Consider the following 15870-nt stretch of genomic DNA (forward strand, 5'->3'; position numbering starts at 1 on the left):
ACTCTAACAGGGTTTTACTGGAGCATGGGTTTGGGTTTTTTTTCGCCAGTGAATTACCTTAAAAAAAATAAATTCCCAAACCAACAACAACGAAATTGAACCACAGCTCAATGAAATTGTTTTTAAAATTCAAATAAATGATGACAAACACCGCTCTTTGTTAAAGCCCAAAATTCTGGTGTTGCTCTGGTGAAATGCATTAGCAACAGCAGTGCACCAAGATAAGCTGACACATAATGGAGCCAGAAAAGCAGGTGAGCTCTGAGGTGGCTAACAATACACAAAAGTCTCCATCTCCTCTTGTTATTACATAGAAGCTCTTTAAAATTATTCATTTTAGGGAAGGAGGATGAGTTTTACATTTGCCAGGGAATATTAACACAACAAAATGTGGCTTACTCAGCAGCCAACATGTGACGACACCCGTTAGGAAGAAAAACACAATAGCAAAGTTCCTTATGCCTGATAATCTACACATATCTATTGTCCATTTACTGCAGGACTCCCCCAGCCTGCTCTGTGCAGGGGCCCCCAAGGGCACAGTGTGGCCACAGCACCAGTTACTGCTCCTCTTGCAGCAGCTGCCATGTTTCACACATGGAGCTCCAAACACTGATTTTTCAGCTGTAAGAACACCTTCTTCTCCTGCCACTTCCCAGGCTTACCAGTTGCTTGCTCTGCTGGAGCAAAGGGCAGGAGAGAGCAAGCTGAGGGCTGCCATAAACAGGAATCAAAGCCAGCCGGGAAGGGAGAGCACAGATGAGCTTCACGGCAGCGGGCTCAACCACTGGGAAAGGGTTGGTGACTGTGGGGCTGTTCCCAACTGTTAAGGTAATAACCTGAAAACAGCAAATGAGGAAAGAGTTTAGTTCAGGCATGCTGTATTTCCCCAAGTCTCAGTTACACAATGATATCAGAATGAAAAGCAAAAATACAGTGCTTGGGGATTTACAGCACTATTAAGACATAGGAAGATGCAAAAGAGGGAGCACATCTCAAGAACAATTCTTTATCACTATGAAAGTACTGTTCCTGGGAACTCTTTCCTCGGTGTTCATGTTCATTACTATCAAATTTGATTCAAACAACAAATCTCATGCAACTGAGAAAGGAAACAGCAGGTGTTTTTGCAGAGTGAGAACAGAACAGCCCAAAGGCAACATTTATAGTCACTTCAGTGTGTTTAAAAACATCTTATCTTTTATTTTACACTCCTTTTTTAGCCTTCAGCAAAGTGAAGTGGATATAAAACCAGAGAAGGCTGAGACAGCTCTGGTCACCTGCCCCATCCCCCCACGCACTGGTGCTGGGCAGAGCCACGCAGGTGTGATGTGCTGGGGACAGCCAGCCTTGCACAGACCTGCACATCAACACCAAGGCCTTCTCCTTTGGAATCTGCACTGACAGGAACAGCTCCACTTTGCAAAGTGTCCACTGAGGAAATCAGTGGAACTTGGCAGCCCAACCAAAATGCTTAAGCCTTGCAGAATTGCAGAAGAATACTATACTGAAGCTAAAAGCTTCATGGGCTGAGGAGGGTGAATAAAGCAGGAGAAATCACTTCTGTATGTTGGAGAGAACAAAACCAAGTGGAAAATGAGCACAGTCATGCTCACCAAGGCTGCACAGAGAGTAGAGCAGTCAATTCCTGGGGCTGCCATTTGTTAGAATAAACAGAATTACACTGGAAGGTAACACAGTTAAGAGGAGCAGGTCAGACAGAGAAGTCAGCCTGCTCAGTAACCTTCTGCTCTGATCCTGTTCATGCAAACTGAACCTGCACTCATTAGGATGTTCAATGCATCCCACAACATAAGGCTTCCACAACTTGGGTTTATACTGCAATAAACCCATCATAAACCACTTTTTAATGTAATGTTGTGAAATCCTCACTCTAAAATCTGCATCAAAATGCATAAACGACGTACTTACCCAAGTTCTTTACTGGCTCATTATAAAAGCATCTAGCTACGTAACAGGCATATGGCACCATAAATCTGTCTGGAGCCAGTTCTCAGCACCTGATGGAGGGCAACAGCAAGCCCTTCTGGCACTCACCTGCTCTCCCAGGCTCCTGCACAGCACCCTAACCCGGTGCTAGTTGCTGTTTCGAGGTGTGGGAAGTTCAAGTAAAGAGGAGGCAATGCTTTCTGCATCCTCAGCAGCAATGTTCCTGAAGAACTTGGAAGGTTCTTGGACCCATGGCCTCGGTCCTCCTTCAAACAACATATCCTTAGAGGAACCCAAAGTCACTAAAACGACTGATGGTGGATGAATAGCCTGTAATCAATTCATTAATTGAAAATTGTTTGGTTGTGCTCTGCAAAATAAACCTCCTTCTGAATGGAACAGCTCTACTTGGATAAGGCTGTGATTTCTCCCATGCAGTGGTTTGTCAGCACACTTAGTGAAAAACAGAGCTGCACCAAAATCCACAAGGATTCTGTCCAGCTGGATTAGATTCAAAGGAAGCAACGGATCCAAAGACAAGTTTTAGCTGCATTTTAATCACATGTCTCTCACGAAGAATTACAGCAAAAGGGAGACCCTTAATATATTCTTCTGAGCACAGAGAGATAGTATTCTGCTATACTTTTAAAGAAGTATTTAAAATGGATGAAATTACATCAAATTGTACTTTCACTTGCCAGTGCTCTCTCCAGAGCAATTCTGTGTATGTAGTTATTCTCCTACACAAGTTTTACTTCAAACCTGTCTAACAAATTCTGCACTGATGTGCATCCCTGGGACAGCCTGTGCTGTTCACCACCACAGCAGTTAACCCGACATTTAGTGCACAAAAACCTTTCCAGTTTGTGTTTCACAACATCATATTACATTCATTATAAACACAAATCTGTAGTATTTGCACTCACATTTTTTCCATATTGAGGAAAGCTATGTGAAATACTCAGACTTCAGCCTGCAGTCAGTGCTAGGCTTCTGCAGATGAGGCAACAAAGCAGCCTCTTCTGTATTTCCATCTACTGACCCTGGACTCAGCTTCTTTCTTATTTTCTTCACTGAACCAGCCAGTGGTGGAATGTAAACCCACCCACCTCAGTTTTTCAAACTTATTCCTTGCATAACCTGCTCCCTCTCATGTAAAGGTGCTTCAGTGCTGGATCCTGGATCTCTCCAGGAGCAGAGGAAGCAGACTCACTCTCAGCAGGAGATAAGTGGCGATGGCGATGCTGGCACTGAGGCACACGTGCCGGTGGGTGTACACAACCACCAGCCTGGTGTACCCCTGAAATTCAGCCTTCAGTCTCACTCCACTGCAAAAATCAGCAGTTGGCTTAAGTCTTCCTGTCAGATAAATTAAAAATATACAAGAGCTTATTTGGAAAGAAATGCCCAGGCTTGTTCATCAAATTCAACACAGCTGTTTGAAGGCTGCCTACCAGAAAGATGGAGAGAACATTTTACAAGGACATGTAGGGACAGGACAAGGGAGAACGGCATCAAACTGAACGAGAAAAGGTTTAGATAGGATATTGGGAAAGAATTCTTGGCTGAGAGAGTGGTAGGGCTCTGGCACAGGGTGCCCAGAGAAGCTGTGGCTACCCCTGGATCCCTGAAAGTGTCCAAGGCCAGGCTGGACAAGGCTTGGAGCAGCCTGGGACAGGTGAAATGTGTCCTTGCCCATTGCAGAGGGTGGGGCCGGAAGAACTTTTAAGGTCTCTCCATATCAAACCATTCTGCATAAAAAAGCAGATATATCCTCAACATAAAACTACTCAGACCCCCTCCCCTCTGAGGTTGGCAGTTCTGTGGGGATACTGTACAGAACTATGAATCAGTGATTTAAGGGAGAAGTGTGACTTGGGAGAGGTGTGACCTGTCACCAATTTAACTTCCAAACCAGGGAGGGAGTTAAAGCACCTTCAAGTGGGCTGAACACGCCAGGGTTCTCCAGCTCCACCCCCAGCTCCAGCTGTGAGCAGTCACTCAGGGGGACCAGCTCGCCCCTGTCCACGCTGGTCCGGCCACTGATCCTCAGGGGCAGCTCCAGCACCTGCCCCACGTGTGCCTTCACCTGGCAGGAAGTGAACTCCATGGCGCTGGGCTCGCTCACGTACACCTGCCAGGGAAGGAACAGGGACAGGCTGGGTCACTGCTCTGCTCCACGCCAGCCCAAGCCCACAGCAGCTTGGTGAGCTTCCCTTTTACTGCTGCTCCTGTCATTCTCTCTTCTGCTTTACTGACTTTGAAGTGCGGACTGTGGTGTGCTATCGCCAGGGGGTATCATCACCAGCTGGGAGAGGTTTATTGTCCATTAAAGAATCTACCTCAGACCAGAGATTTCATAGCAATCACAGCTTTTATTTGCAGGATCTTAACTACTTCTGCAACTGGCTTCAGGATACCAAACTATATGGGAGAGAATTAAAGCTGTAATCTGTGTGGATTAACTACTCCTAAAACTACTACTACTAAAAACTTACTCACTGAGGTCAGTAAACTGTTGCCTTTATAAAAGACAACCAGGGACTTGGTTCAGGGAACAGCACGGCAGCCTGGTCTCGGCCGAGCTGCTCGGGCTAATCAACAGACGCAGACACCAATATGGCAGACGGTTGAAAAGCGTTTATTATCCTATCTCGTGGGTTTAAATAGTTTTTAGGGGTCTTTGCTACGTCAGAGGGGGGTTGGGGGTCTTAGGGGTTTGTCGGGTAGTGGAATTTTACCAGGGCAGGTGTGGCTGCATTCTTCTGAGGCTTCTGGAGTTAGAAGATAGCATGGGGGAGAGAGAGAGGGGGATGGGTCTGTCTTTCCGTGACACCCCGTAATCTTCCGCTCGCCTGTCCCTTACCTACCACATCTCCCCCCTCCTTATTACATACAAAATGAGGTAGTCGTAGGTATAGGCACTGGAGTGAGGTACAAACTTGCAACTTGTTAAGGAAAGGGTGGTTTAGTAGATTTGGGTAGATTTTTTTTTAAAACTACTTCTGAAAGCGAAGAGACTGATTTTTCTAGGTAGGAGGTGGATTTTTTGATCTTCTGCAGGTCTTCGTTGATGGTTATTTGCAGTTGAGAGAGTCTGTGTTGTTGGGTTGCGATGGCTGAGACACTCGTGGCTGTGTCAGCTGCTCTTAGGCCAAGCAGCATTGCGATGGTTATACCTGTGATGATTTTTTTTTTGTGGAGTCTGTTAGGTTCTTCGAGAAGGTGGTATACCTCTTCGTCTGAGTGATGTAGGACTTTAGAAACAATCAGAACTTGAACACAGAAATCGATAGAGTTATTAAACTTGGCAAGGAACATATAAGGATTCATTCTGGGTTTCTGGCAAATTTACATCTTAAATGTGGATGGGACTATTTACTTATTGGTTTTCTGTGGGGAGTGTCTCACTTGTACTGGTGGGGGGTACTGGTTGTGGAGTAACTGAAGGGGGTATCTAAAGCATTGCTTTCGTAGAAAAGGGGGTTTAATATCATAGCAAAACTAATAGGGGTTAGTCAGGTTTGATTTGGTTTCATTTAGGGTTAGTAAGGTAGCTTCTAAACAGGCTGGCTATGTGGAACACGAAGGATGGGGTATTTATTATGGTGACTTTTTTGAGTACCTTGTTACTTGTTGCACGACCTACTTAAATAGCTGATGAGGGTAGTGGCTTGGGCTAGCTTGTTTTTTTGGCCACAAGCTTTTAAACAGCAAAATTGCATGAAGAAAGACACTGTGCATGTTTGGATTTCACTACTGTGGGATTCTCAGGTGTTGTCTGGCAGTTTGGTGGTCTGTCATCTCTTTCTGGAGGAGGGGTGTCTGTGTCACGGGGACGGTCCACAAGCATGTCCTGCAAACAGAACTTACAACCTCTTATTAGTTTTGTTTTGAGGGTCAGGTTCGGTTGGTAGCAGTGGTGTGCAGCAGTGGCTCTCATAGTCTCACCACGTGGGGGTCCCGACTGCTACAGAGGCAGCACGTCCCACACATCCCCGGGGGCTTTCTCCCCACTTTCATGGCCAGGGTTACCCCGGGGTCCCGTATCGGGGCGTCTCTTGCTGACTCTGTGGCACGGGCGCCGCTTGCAGTGGGAGGGGGCTGAGTTCGCCCGCGCGCTCCCCCCCCCCCCCCACCCCCCCCGTGTGTCCGGGGGTTGGGACCTGCATTTTTTGGCGAGATGCTCTTTTTTCCGCAGCTCTAAGGGGTATTGTGACTGTTTTTCGGTGCGGCTTAGAACTCTATTCGGTTTTGTTTTGAATCGCGATGGCTTTGTTCTCTTCGTTTTAGAGTCCCGGCCGGCTTTCACCGGCTCCTCCGAGCCGGCAGAGCCGTTGCCAGGCTCCGCACCGGAAGTCAAATGCCAGGGCACTTCCGGGGCTCCGCGCCGTTTTATTCGGCTTCGAGCTCGCTCCTCTCCGCGGGGGAGGGGCCGCTCCCGCCCCCCGGGCTCGCCGCGCCCTTCGCGGGGGGTGGTTTTTCCCTTATATGGTGGCGGCGCCTGGCGCGGCCGCTGATTGGCTCTGTGCCCTGAGCCGCTCTCCGCCCCTTTCTTCTGCGCACGCGCGTTCCCAAGATCGCGCGGTTTCTGAGTTTTCGCGCCGGGACCGCCTGCGCCTCGCCCCTCTCTGCTGCCCTCGGCGCCATTTTCAAGGCGGCAGCATGGCCACGCTGCCGTGCCTTCCCGGGCCGCGGCCTCTGCGTCTCGGGCCTCCTCCGCCAGCCCCCGCCAAAAGCGCTCCGCGCGCGGCTGCGCTTCCGGCAACGGACCTCTGATCGGCGGCGGCGGCGGGACGGTTCGGGAAGCTGCGGTTTCTTGGGGTTTTTTTGCGGCGGGGGTTTCCCGGGGGTTTTCCGCGGCGGGGGTGTCTTGGGGGGTTTCTGCGGCGGGGCTTGGTGCCGCTCCGCTCGGCACGCCGGCGGGGAAGCGGCGCGGAGCCGCGGGCGGGTCCGGGTCCCGGCGGGAGCGGAGCCGCGCCGCTCGGAACACGCTCCGGCGGGAGCGGGTCCGCGCCACTCGGAACGCGCCGCCCCGGGGGCTGCGCTGCCTCTGCCGGGCTGGGCTGGGCTCAGCTCCGCGGCGGGGCCGGGCTGCGCTCTGATCCGGGGGAGGGGGTGCCGCGCTGAGCCCCTCCGGGTCTCCGGTCCCGGGTGGACCCTCCTCAGGGACGGTCTGCGCTTTCGCTCCCGTCCCGAGCCCGGATCTAACTAATAAACACGTACGCACTGCACTCTGCGTCTCTTGCTTTTCTATTGCCTTGCGCGGGGTTTTTTCTACTTTGCCCCGTGCCGTAACGCTCTTGCCACTGTCTGAGGATTTCGCCTCCCCGGCTAGCGTGGCTGTACACTGTTCCCATATTCCCGGATGCATAGCATCCACTGAGCATTCGGTTGCTCCAAGCTCAGGCAGCCTTGCTATAGCAAGATAAAATCCCTGAGCTTAAACGCGATATTCCATTGCTTCATACTCACGGCCCATGCGACGCTGTCCATGACGCTCGCGGGCCCCGGGGACGTCTCCCCTACGCCTAGATACGGTCCGACCGTTCCGGCCGCTGCTTCTGTCTAGGTGTATCCCGTCAGCCGGGCAAATTTTTCCTTTTTTTTTTCTTCTTTTGTCCCGGGTTTCGGCACCAGTATGTTGCCTTTATAAAAGACAACCAGGGACCTGGTTCAGGGAACAGCACGGCAGCCTGGTCTCGGCCGAGCTGCTCGGGCTAATCAACAGACGCAGACACCAATATGGCAGACGGTTGAAAAGCGTTTATTATCCTATCTCGTGGGTTTAAATAGTTTTTAGGGGTCTTTGCTACGTCAGAGGGGGGTTGGGGGTCTTAGGGGTTTGTCGGGTAGTGGAATTTTACCAGGGCAGGTGTGGCTGCATTCTTCTGAGGCTTCTGGAGTTAGAAGATAGCATGGGGGAGAGAGAGAGGGGGATGGGTCTGTCTTTCCGTGACACCCCGTAATCTTCCGCTCGCCTGTCCCTTACCTACCACAGTAAACAGAACTCTGAAGAGCTGTTCCACACAGAAAGCAGCTCCTAACACAGGAAAAAAAGCATTCAAAAATAACCTATTCAGATTGTGCAATACACTGCTCTGAAAGCTCACATGGTCAGAAGGTTTCTTTCTCTCTTCAGGCTTTGACTTATGTTTGAGGATAAGAAGTTTTAACTGAAAAAATCTTCCTCCCTGTGTCTCCAGATGGTAACTGTTGCACTGCTAAAAAGCAGCATCTTAGGCTGTTCAGAGAATTATTTCAGAGCGAGTGTGTAAGCTAAATTCTGAACAGATTTTAATTAATGTCACACCCCTCCCTTTGGGGCCACCAGATGTACTGTTCCTGCATTCTCCTCACTCCAAACCACACACACTGACCACCAGGACCTAAGAACAAGGGATGGTCTGCAGGGACACCACAAAATCCCTCTTAGGAGCTATGTTTTTTATTGCCATTTTCTCCTAATTTTCCTAAAGTACTGTTTTTTCTTGGCCAACTCAGGTATTTGCAGTCCGTCTGCAGCACAGTGCTCAGTTCAGGTACTTCTCCAGACAGAAATTTCCTTGTACATCCTGATAACAATCTGTCACCCTTTGGTATCAAGGGAGAACACCCTCCTATCACCCTACAGAATGACTTTTTAGTTTGGCTTGTCTGCCTAGATGGCCAGGCCAGGAGTTAATTACCATTTCCTTCTTGCACTTAAAACTTCCAACAGGGAAAAAGGCTTGCCAAGGAAATCAGGAAGGGGCAAAAATGGGAGTCAAGTTAATGCACTGGACAGTGCTGGATTCCCTAAAGCACAAACTGAAACAGATCACTTAACCTGCCACAGGGCAGGAAGTGGAAGGGGATTGCCTATGGCATTCTCAGTGTCTTTGCTCTTTCCAAAAGCCACATTCAAGAACAAGCACTGAACAATTAATCTCTTGCCTTCATTTCACCATACAGCAGCGGATTCTGCACGTTGAACGCCTGAATAATGCTGACCCCAGCATCGCTCCCCGTGCTCAGCACTCCTTTCACGGTCACTGTAGCTACTGCCTGGTTAGAACAGGACCAGCTGAAGTTGTCACTTCCACCCTGAGCCTAAAATACAGAGGGAAAAATCTTTCAAACATTTAATCAAGTACATGGTTTTCACATTCCACAGCTTTGGATATCTTGCGTGAAAACCAGGAATGCACTGAGAATAGGACATACAAATAAAATAACACCTCAGAACTTAATAAGCAATAGAGAGATGAGAAGATTTCTACCTTTCATTTAAATTTCAGCTTCTTTCACACACCAAAACAAATGTCAAAAGTTCCATCACAGTAAAACACGGGTGAACACTGGAGCCATTTTAAAATGTATATTGTTTTAATTTCTTTAACTTCCTCAGCATTTCCTTTAACCTATTTCATAATTAAAAATGAACAAGGTGATAAATCTTCTCTAGAGGGACAGTGTGGAAAACAAACAAATCTAAATTATGTAGGGGCTTAGCTAGTAATTTTTACCAGGGAAAGAGAAAAAAAAGGAAATGAAGAGGAGGGTCATTTCCCTTCTTCCTTTCTTGGAGCACATGCACAATCTGATTACAGAAGGACACAGACAAATAAACAGGCAGAGGCGTGTTACAGGAGATGCATGGGATGTGGTGAGAAAGGCTGAAAGAATCCAAGGGCTCAGCATATTTGTAAAGGTGTTTCAGCTGAAACAGGGAGATGAGCAGAAAACATAAAACAGAAATACCCAATTCTTAATAACTATGAAGTCTCAGGTCCCTGCCATAAACCCCAGACGCCTCACTACACTTTCTGTCTCTGACAGTCAGTATGCACTGAGGAGAGGAAGGGTAAAGCAGCTTCCCATGCAGCTTCACCATTAGCCAGAGCCTGGCAGGGAGCTCCACACTGCTACCTGGGAGCAGTGCCCTCCCCAGGAACCTCCAGGTGCCCACCTCGCACAGCTGCACTGCACTTCTCATGCGTGCGCCGAAGGAGGGCAACAGAAACCATCTCATTGGCACAAATATGAACACAGCAACCCCCAACAAACCAGACAGCTGCCAAAGGAAAACCTGCCAGGCATTCTGGTACCATCTGGAGGGATTTACTTCGGCTATAAACAGAATTTGGCTAGATCCAAAAATCCCTTTCAATTTATTTTCAGAAAAACTTTATTCGCCCATTTGAAATAGCCTGACTGAAGCTATGCAGTGGGAGGCAAACTCTGATGGAGAGGCAGGAACAGTTGAGCTGTGTGTATGCTGTCGACCAGTTGTATTGTGGAATCTAGAGGCTAGAAGAAAGGTCTCAGTTTCAGCAAAATTTAAATCTTGGAAGAAAAAAGTTTCTATGTTTTTATAGAAAAACATCAGAGTAAAGTAAGAACAGCAAGACAATTATTGCAGTACCATGAAGGAATGTTCTCTAGTGAAATACTTCATTATATATGCAAGATAAGGTGAGAACAGAACTGTGAAAGAGGTAGGAAACAAAACCACATTTCCTTTCCTTTACTGGGAAAACTCCAGCAGAATTATGAAGTACTGCAAATGCAGATTTAGTACTAAGAATTTTTACCACACTCTGCTGGTGTGGTCAGGAATAGCATGAAGTAAACCAAACTAATCCCACAGAACAGACAAGTAGAGTTATGCACGGCTTAACTCAGTGTAGCTACCCTTAGACTTACACTGGAGAATGCAATTTAATCCTGTGAGATTGATTCTCTCCATGGAGTCACTGAATCAGTAAGGCTGTAAAAGACCTCTGAGATTATCAAATCTACCACTGTCTTCAGGTCCCATACCCCATAATTTTTGAGCCCTTCCACCACTGCCCTGGGCAGCCTATGCCATGGCTTGACAACTCTTCCTGTGAGAAAAACTTTGTCTAATATCCAATCTAAACATGAGGATGTTTCCTCTCATCCTATCCCTTGTTACCTGGGAGAAGAGCCTGGCACCAAGTGTCCTGCTGCCTATTTGCATATAGTTTAATTAACACAGATCCAACACTGAGCACTACTTTATGCTAAAAGGGAGAGGTAGGAGTTGTGCATCCAACACATGAGTGCAGGGTCTGGGTATCACTGGCCTGGGATAAGAGCCCGGGCTGAGAAAGCACAACTTTCTTTTCCCTGCTTAGACTGGAGATACTGGATACTGGCATACAAACCATTTGCTTCATGAAGCAAAAGGAATAACTGACAGCTTGGGAGCAAAGACACACCTAGTAAACATGGAAATCATCCCTTCTATAAATAAGCTGTGGCCCTTGCCTCCCTGGAACTTTGTATTAGGAGCACACGGCGTGTGGCCAGTGAGGAATACTGATGTCCAAGGCTGGCAGAGTGCTGCTAATTAATCTTGTCATGCCCTTCTTTGTAGTCACTTCACACTCCCATTCATATTTCCCATCCTTGCCAGCAAAGGGCAGCCTCTAATGATTGCTGTGGATCTTTGCATATGGGATGCTCCTGGAATTCCCAACCATTCCAGGCATAGGTGCGTGGTACATGCATGAGGGAGAGAGGAAGGGAAGACAAGAGGAGAAGTCAGTGGGATTTTATGTTTGTTGGTTTCTTGGTGCTTTTTTAAAACTGTATATTAACTCCTGTAACTAACGTCCCATGAAGTTCCTCCAAGTTACATTTTGGATGCCACTGTGCCTGAAGTATCCACAGTCAGCCCTAGCTCAGTGGTGTCAGGCCTCAGTGTGCCTGCCCGAGTTACACACCCAGCAGCTGGGTACTTCTTTGGCATACCTGGATGGTGTACTGGTAGACTCCTGCTTTTGGCTGCCAAGGAAACATCAGAATGCTGGGTACAAGCAATATTGGAACATAGATCTCCACATCCTGCTGGTTTCTCACTGGAACTGGGAAGGTATGAACACCTCCATCCTGCAAAGTGCAAAACCATGGTGTTATAAATGGCACCACAGAGCTTCCCAGAGTTAATGTTTAGTCCTTAGGTAAAGACATGTCCTTGAAAACACCTCAGAGAGGAAGGAAAACTATTTAGGACCACTTATGAACAGAGCTCCTAGTGAGCAAATAGCTCCTGGCAGCAAGGTGTGCCACTGTACTAAATGAGTGCTATTGTTATGAAGATCCAGGTGCCCACATTAATTTAAAAGGCAAGAAAAAATATACTCTTTCATTGTTCCTTTTTTGAGACCTCACTTGGAGAACCAATCTGGAGGCTCAACACCTATATTTACTCTTTGCTCATCCCACTGTGTACAAAATTCAGCCTGAAAGCACCCTTGCTCAGCCCTCCCTCCCAAACATTGGCCTTCACAGCTCTGCTGTCACTGCAGTGCTACGACCCTCTGGCACAACACGGTGTTGCTGCAGTTCTGAGGGAAAAACAACTCTCAAGGGATGCTCTTCCACTGAAGAGAACATCTCTGACACAGAAAATGACTGAGGTGTATCACATTGAAGGAGCTACTAAATCCTGCTCAAGGAATCACTAAATTGATTTTACAGCAAATGGGTTCAAGTGTTTAATTTTCAAGCAAAAGCAATTCACTTCCACACCACGCGCCCTAGTTAGCCATACATTCAGCAGCCTGCCCAACCAGCAGAAAGTTAATGAATATTAATTTGGAGAAATGTGCAGGCTGATACGTTTGGCAAATTGTCATTCCAGAGTTTAAGGTCACTTACCAATTGATAGCAAACTTCCCCAATCTAACTGACTGCAGAACAAGGTCAGGGTATGAGTGATGATCCTACCACAATAAAGTGTAAAATTCCCTCAGCCTGTGAGAGGCCCCTTGCCCAGCACAAGGATCTGCCACAAGAAAAGAAATCAGTGCTGTGCACTACTGCCCTAACAGGAGTTTGCCACATGCTCGGGAGCAAAATCCCACAGTCTTTAATTTAAGCAAATCCTCTTTAGACTCAATTGACAGTTTTCATGAAGAAAGGATTTTAGAATTTGGTTCTTAATCTGTTCAAACAAAGACAGCTCAGACCCATGTAATTCTTAGGTTTCCTTTTGCTAGGAAGTCACTACTGCACAGCTCAAATATTTTTAGGCCTACCAGTGAAGCAGAGGAGTTTTCACAAAGACACACCTGGTCAACTACTGATGTCAGTGCAGCATCAATCGTGGTCTGACCTGCCTTTACAGCCATCACATAATGATAGGACCCATTCAGAGAGGACTGCAGCACCTCAAAGTGTTCTCCGGACAGCTCTGTAGTAATTCAGATATTCTAAAACCAAAACATGAAACAGAAATTGCCACAGGTGACTGACATCAGTGGAGGACAGAAAGACCTAAACATACAAGTCAGTAAGCAAATGTTTAATAACACAGTTCAAAGACATGCTGCTGAAACTGATTAGAACTCTCCCTGTGGAAGTTTCAGTCTTTCAGTAAGATTTTACCTTTAGAGACATTAACTACACAGAATGTTTATTTTTAAATTACCAGCAACATGTAATTTAACATTAAAGTACCCATATTTATACAACTAAATAATTAATGTTTTACAGTATTTTTCTAATTTTTTCCTTCTTCAACAAAAAAGAACACATGAATATACTGTCTCAAAGGCACACTACTGAGCTCTAGCTCAAACTCAGATCTGTATCCCAAAAAGCTATTATGGGCAAATAAAATGATGTAGAGTTGTGTTTGCACTGTATATCCCCTCTTTGTATCTGTTTGGTTCATTCCAGCTTTCCCATCAGTACCTGTATGTCCATCAAACCCCAACTCATCCCCCTGTCTCCTCTCAGGTGATGTGTCCATCACCTGCTGACCATTCCCCTTTGTCCAGATACTTCTCCCAGGGTCACCAGGTAACTGGACCTTGGCTGGGACTCCTCCCTCACCCCCGCCTCAGTGGTCACTCTGAGGCCTGGCCCCCAGAGAGCCACTCCCATGTCCTTCCCCCTTTGGCTGGTCAGGTTTTCCCCACCCCCCTATATCTGGCCGGTCTGGGCGGGGACACTTTCTCTTTTGCTCTGGATTCCCTTCAAGGTCAGATGTGGCCTGGGATCTCTCCAGGCCCTCATTAAACTTTGGAACTAATCCTGAGGGAGAGTGCCCCTTTGCTTTGCTTGTGGGACTAGCTTGTCTTTGGACTCACGTGGGAGCTTCTCCAAGCCCCCTGGGATTCAAGGAGAAGTTCCTTCCCTCTGCCCACCTCACCCCAACTGCCCAGCTGGCCGGGCTCCACAGGGGATTTGTTCCCGTGTATTCGAGGGGGAGACGCAGCAAAATAATATTCCCCTAGCTCCAATACTCTCAAAAGCAGTAATTCAATAAAATTTTTCTTGTCGCAACTGAATTATTTAAATTTTGTTTCCTCTGCAGTTTAAGAATTGTGTGGTTTTGGTACCTAGTATATAGAATTAAGGAAGAAGCTCTTCCCTGTGAGAGTGGGCAGGCCCTGGCACAAGCTGCCCAGAGCAGCTGGCTGCCCCTGGATCCCTGGCAGTGCCCAAGGCCAGGCTGCACACTGGGGCTGGGAGCAGCCTGGGACAGTGGAAGGTGTCCCTGCCCATGGCAGGGGTGGCACTGGGTGATTTCAGGTTGCTCCAAGCCCCATCCAACCTGAAAGACATTGCCCAACTTCCATTTTTTTTCTACAGCACTTCAGACTCCAATAACTTCACATGAATCACCCAGAGGGCTTTATTTTTAAAAAGTAACAACAACAAAACAAAGGAAAAAATGAAGAGGCAAGAAACCACAAGCTTTGCACTGTCCTGTCTCAATGTAAATAAGATATCACTCAAATAATTCCAAAGCAAGTCAGGATTTAGGAGACAGTCACAGAAAAGTATCTAAACATTTCAACTTACATCAGATAAATACACCTTATTGCTTGATTTATCATACACGTCAACTGTAATTTCATAAAGTCTGCCCGTTTCCAGGACCCATCTGTCACCTGGATGAACTGTAAATCCTGCAAAACAGGAAATATTGAACAGCACAAACCAACAGCCTCTTTATCTAATGGAGAAAAGCATTTTGCTTCTGGTGCCCACACTCTGCAGATGAACATTCATTATTTTAAACTGCTGACTACAGAGATAAAAGAAAGTACATAAAACCTATCTCACACTGAGCTACTTTTATGAATAAAATTCCTTTTCTGTGAAAGCTAACATTGAACGGAAGCGTGGAGATACAGCATGAAAATCACAGAAACAAGGCCAGAAATTGCATTATTCAATCAGAAGACTGCAGCAGTACCAACCCAAATATGCAGGAGCTACCACACAGACAGTGCTGCTGGGCAGCCAGGACACACCCTGCATGCGGATACCTGCGGCTCAGTCAAGGAACACATGGTTCAGCACAAGCCAAGAGCAGCATTCTCCTGGCACTCCTCAAGACTCTTTGGCTATTCTAAAGCTAAGTGTGCACTGCAAATAAACATTCTCCCCACTTCACTGCAGGACAGCGAGCACTTTGGAGAGATCTCACTAGAGAATATAAGGACTGAAATGTAAACATTAAATAAAGCCCCATACATTTCTACAGTGACTGAGGGGAACAGACATGATTTAAGTGATCTTTTGCCAACTTAATTTGGTAAAGCATTCCAAGGCATCAGAAGCTGTGCTGAGACTGAATTCACAGCAGTGCTGCTTTCCACAGCTTCTGATTTCTAGACTCTCGATACAAATAAGGATAACTTGATCCTTCTGTGTTGCCAAGGGTGGAAAGCTTGTCTCCTGCCACAGAGTGGTGGCTGGAGAAGCATTCCCAAGGAAGGATACTCTTGTGCACCAGGATGACGTTGGTTTGGCCCTGCTGCAATGCAGTCACAGTGGATGTTGCCTGGTCCAGCTTGGCAACTGGTGGGGAGGGATCTCCCTTGGGATGGAGGATGTTGCTCTGGAGCTGCAGCTCGTACTGCTCTGATGGCATTGCTATTTCTGGATGTA

General features: G+C 47.1%; 1 protein-coding gene across 1 annotated transcript in view; it reads right to left on the reverse strand.

The window, feature by feature from the left end:
- The window catches only part of LOC116806645 (nuclear pore membrane glycoprotein 210), a 47090-nt gene that overhangs the window by 18063 nt on the left and 13157 nt on the right, over nucleotides 1-15870 (reverse strand). The window contains 10 exon segments of the mRNA XM_072923632.1: nucleotides 666-839; nucleotides 2059-2280; nucleotides 3164-3309; nucleotides 3886-4084; nucleotides 8887-9042; nucleotides 11713-11850; nucleotides 13035-13175; nucleotides 14776-14882; nucleotides 15177-15245; nucleotides 15703-15861. Of these exon segments, the coding sequence (XP_072779733.1) occupies nucleotides 666-839; nucleotides 2059-2280; nucleotides 3164-3309; nucleotides 3886-4084; nucleotides 8887-9042; nucleotides 11713-11850; nucleotides 13035-13175; nucleotides 14776-14882; nucleotides 15177-15245; nucleotides 15703-15861 (1511 nt within the window).

The sequence above is a fragment of the Taeniopygia guttata genome, chromosome 1A (assembly GCF_048771995.1).
Source record: "Taeniopygia guttata chromosome 1A, bTaeGut7.mat, whole genome shotgun sequence".
NCBI lineage: Eukaryota > Metazoa > Chordata > Aves > Passeriformes > Estrildidae > Taeniopygia > Taeniopygia guttata.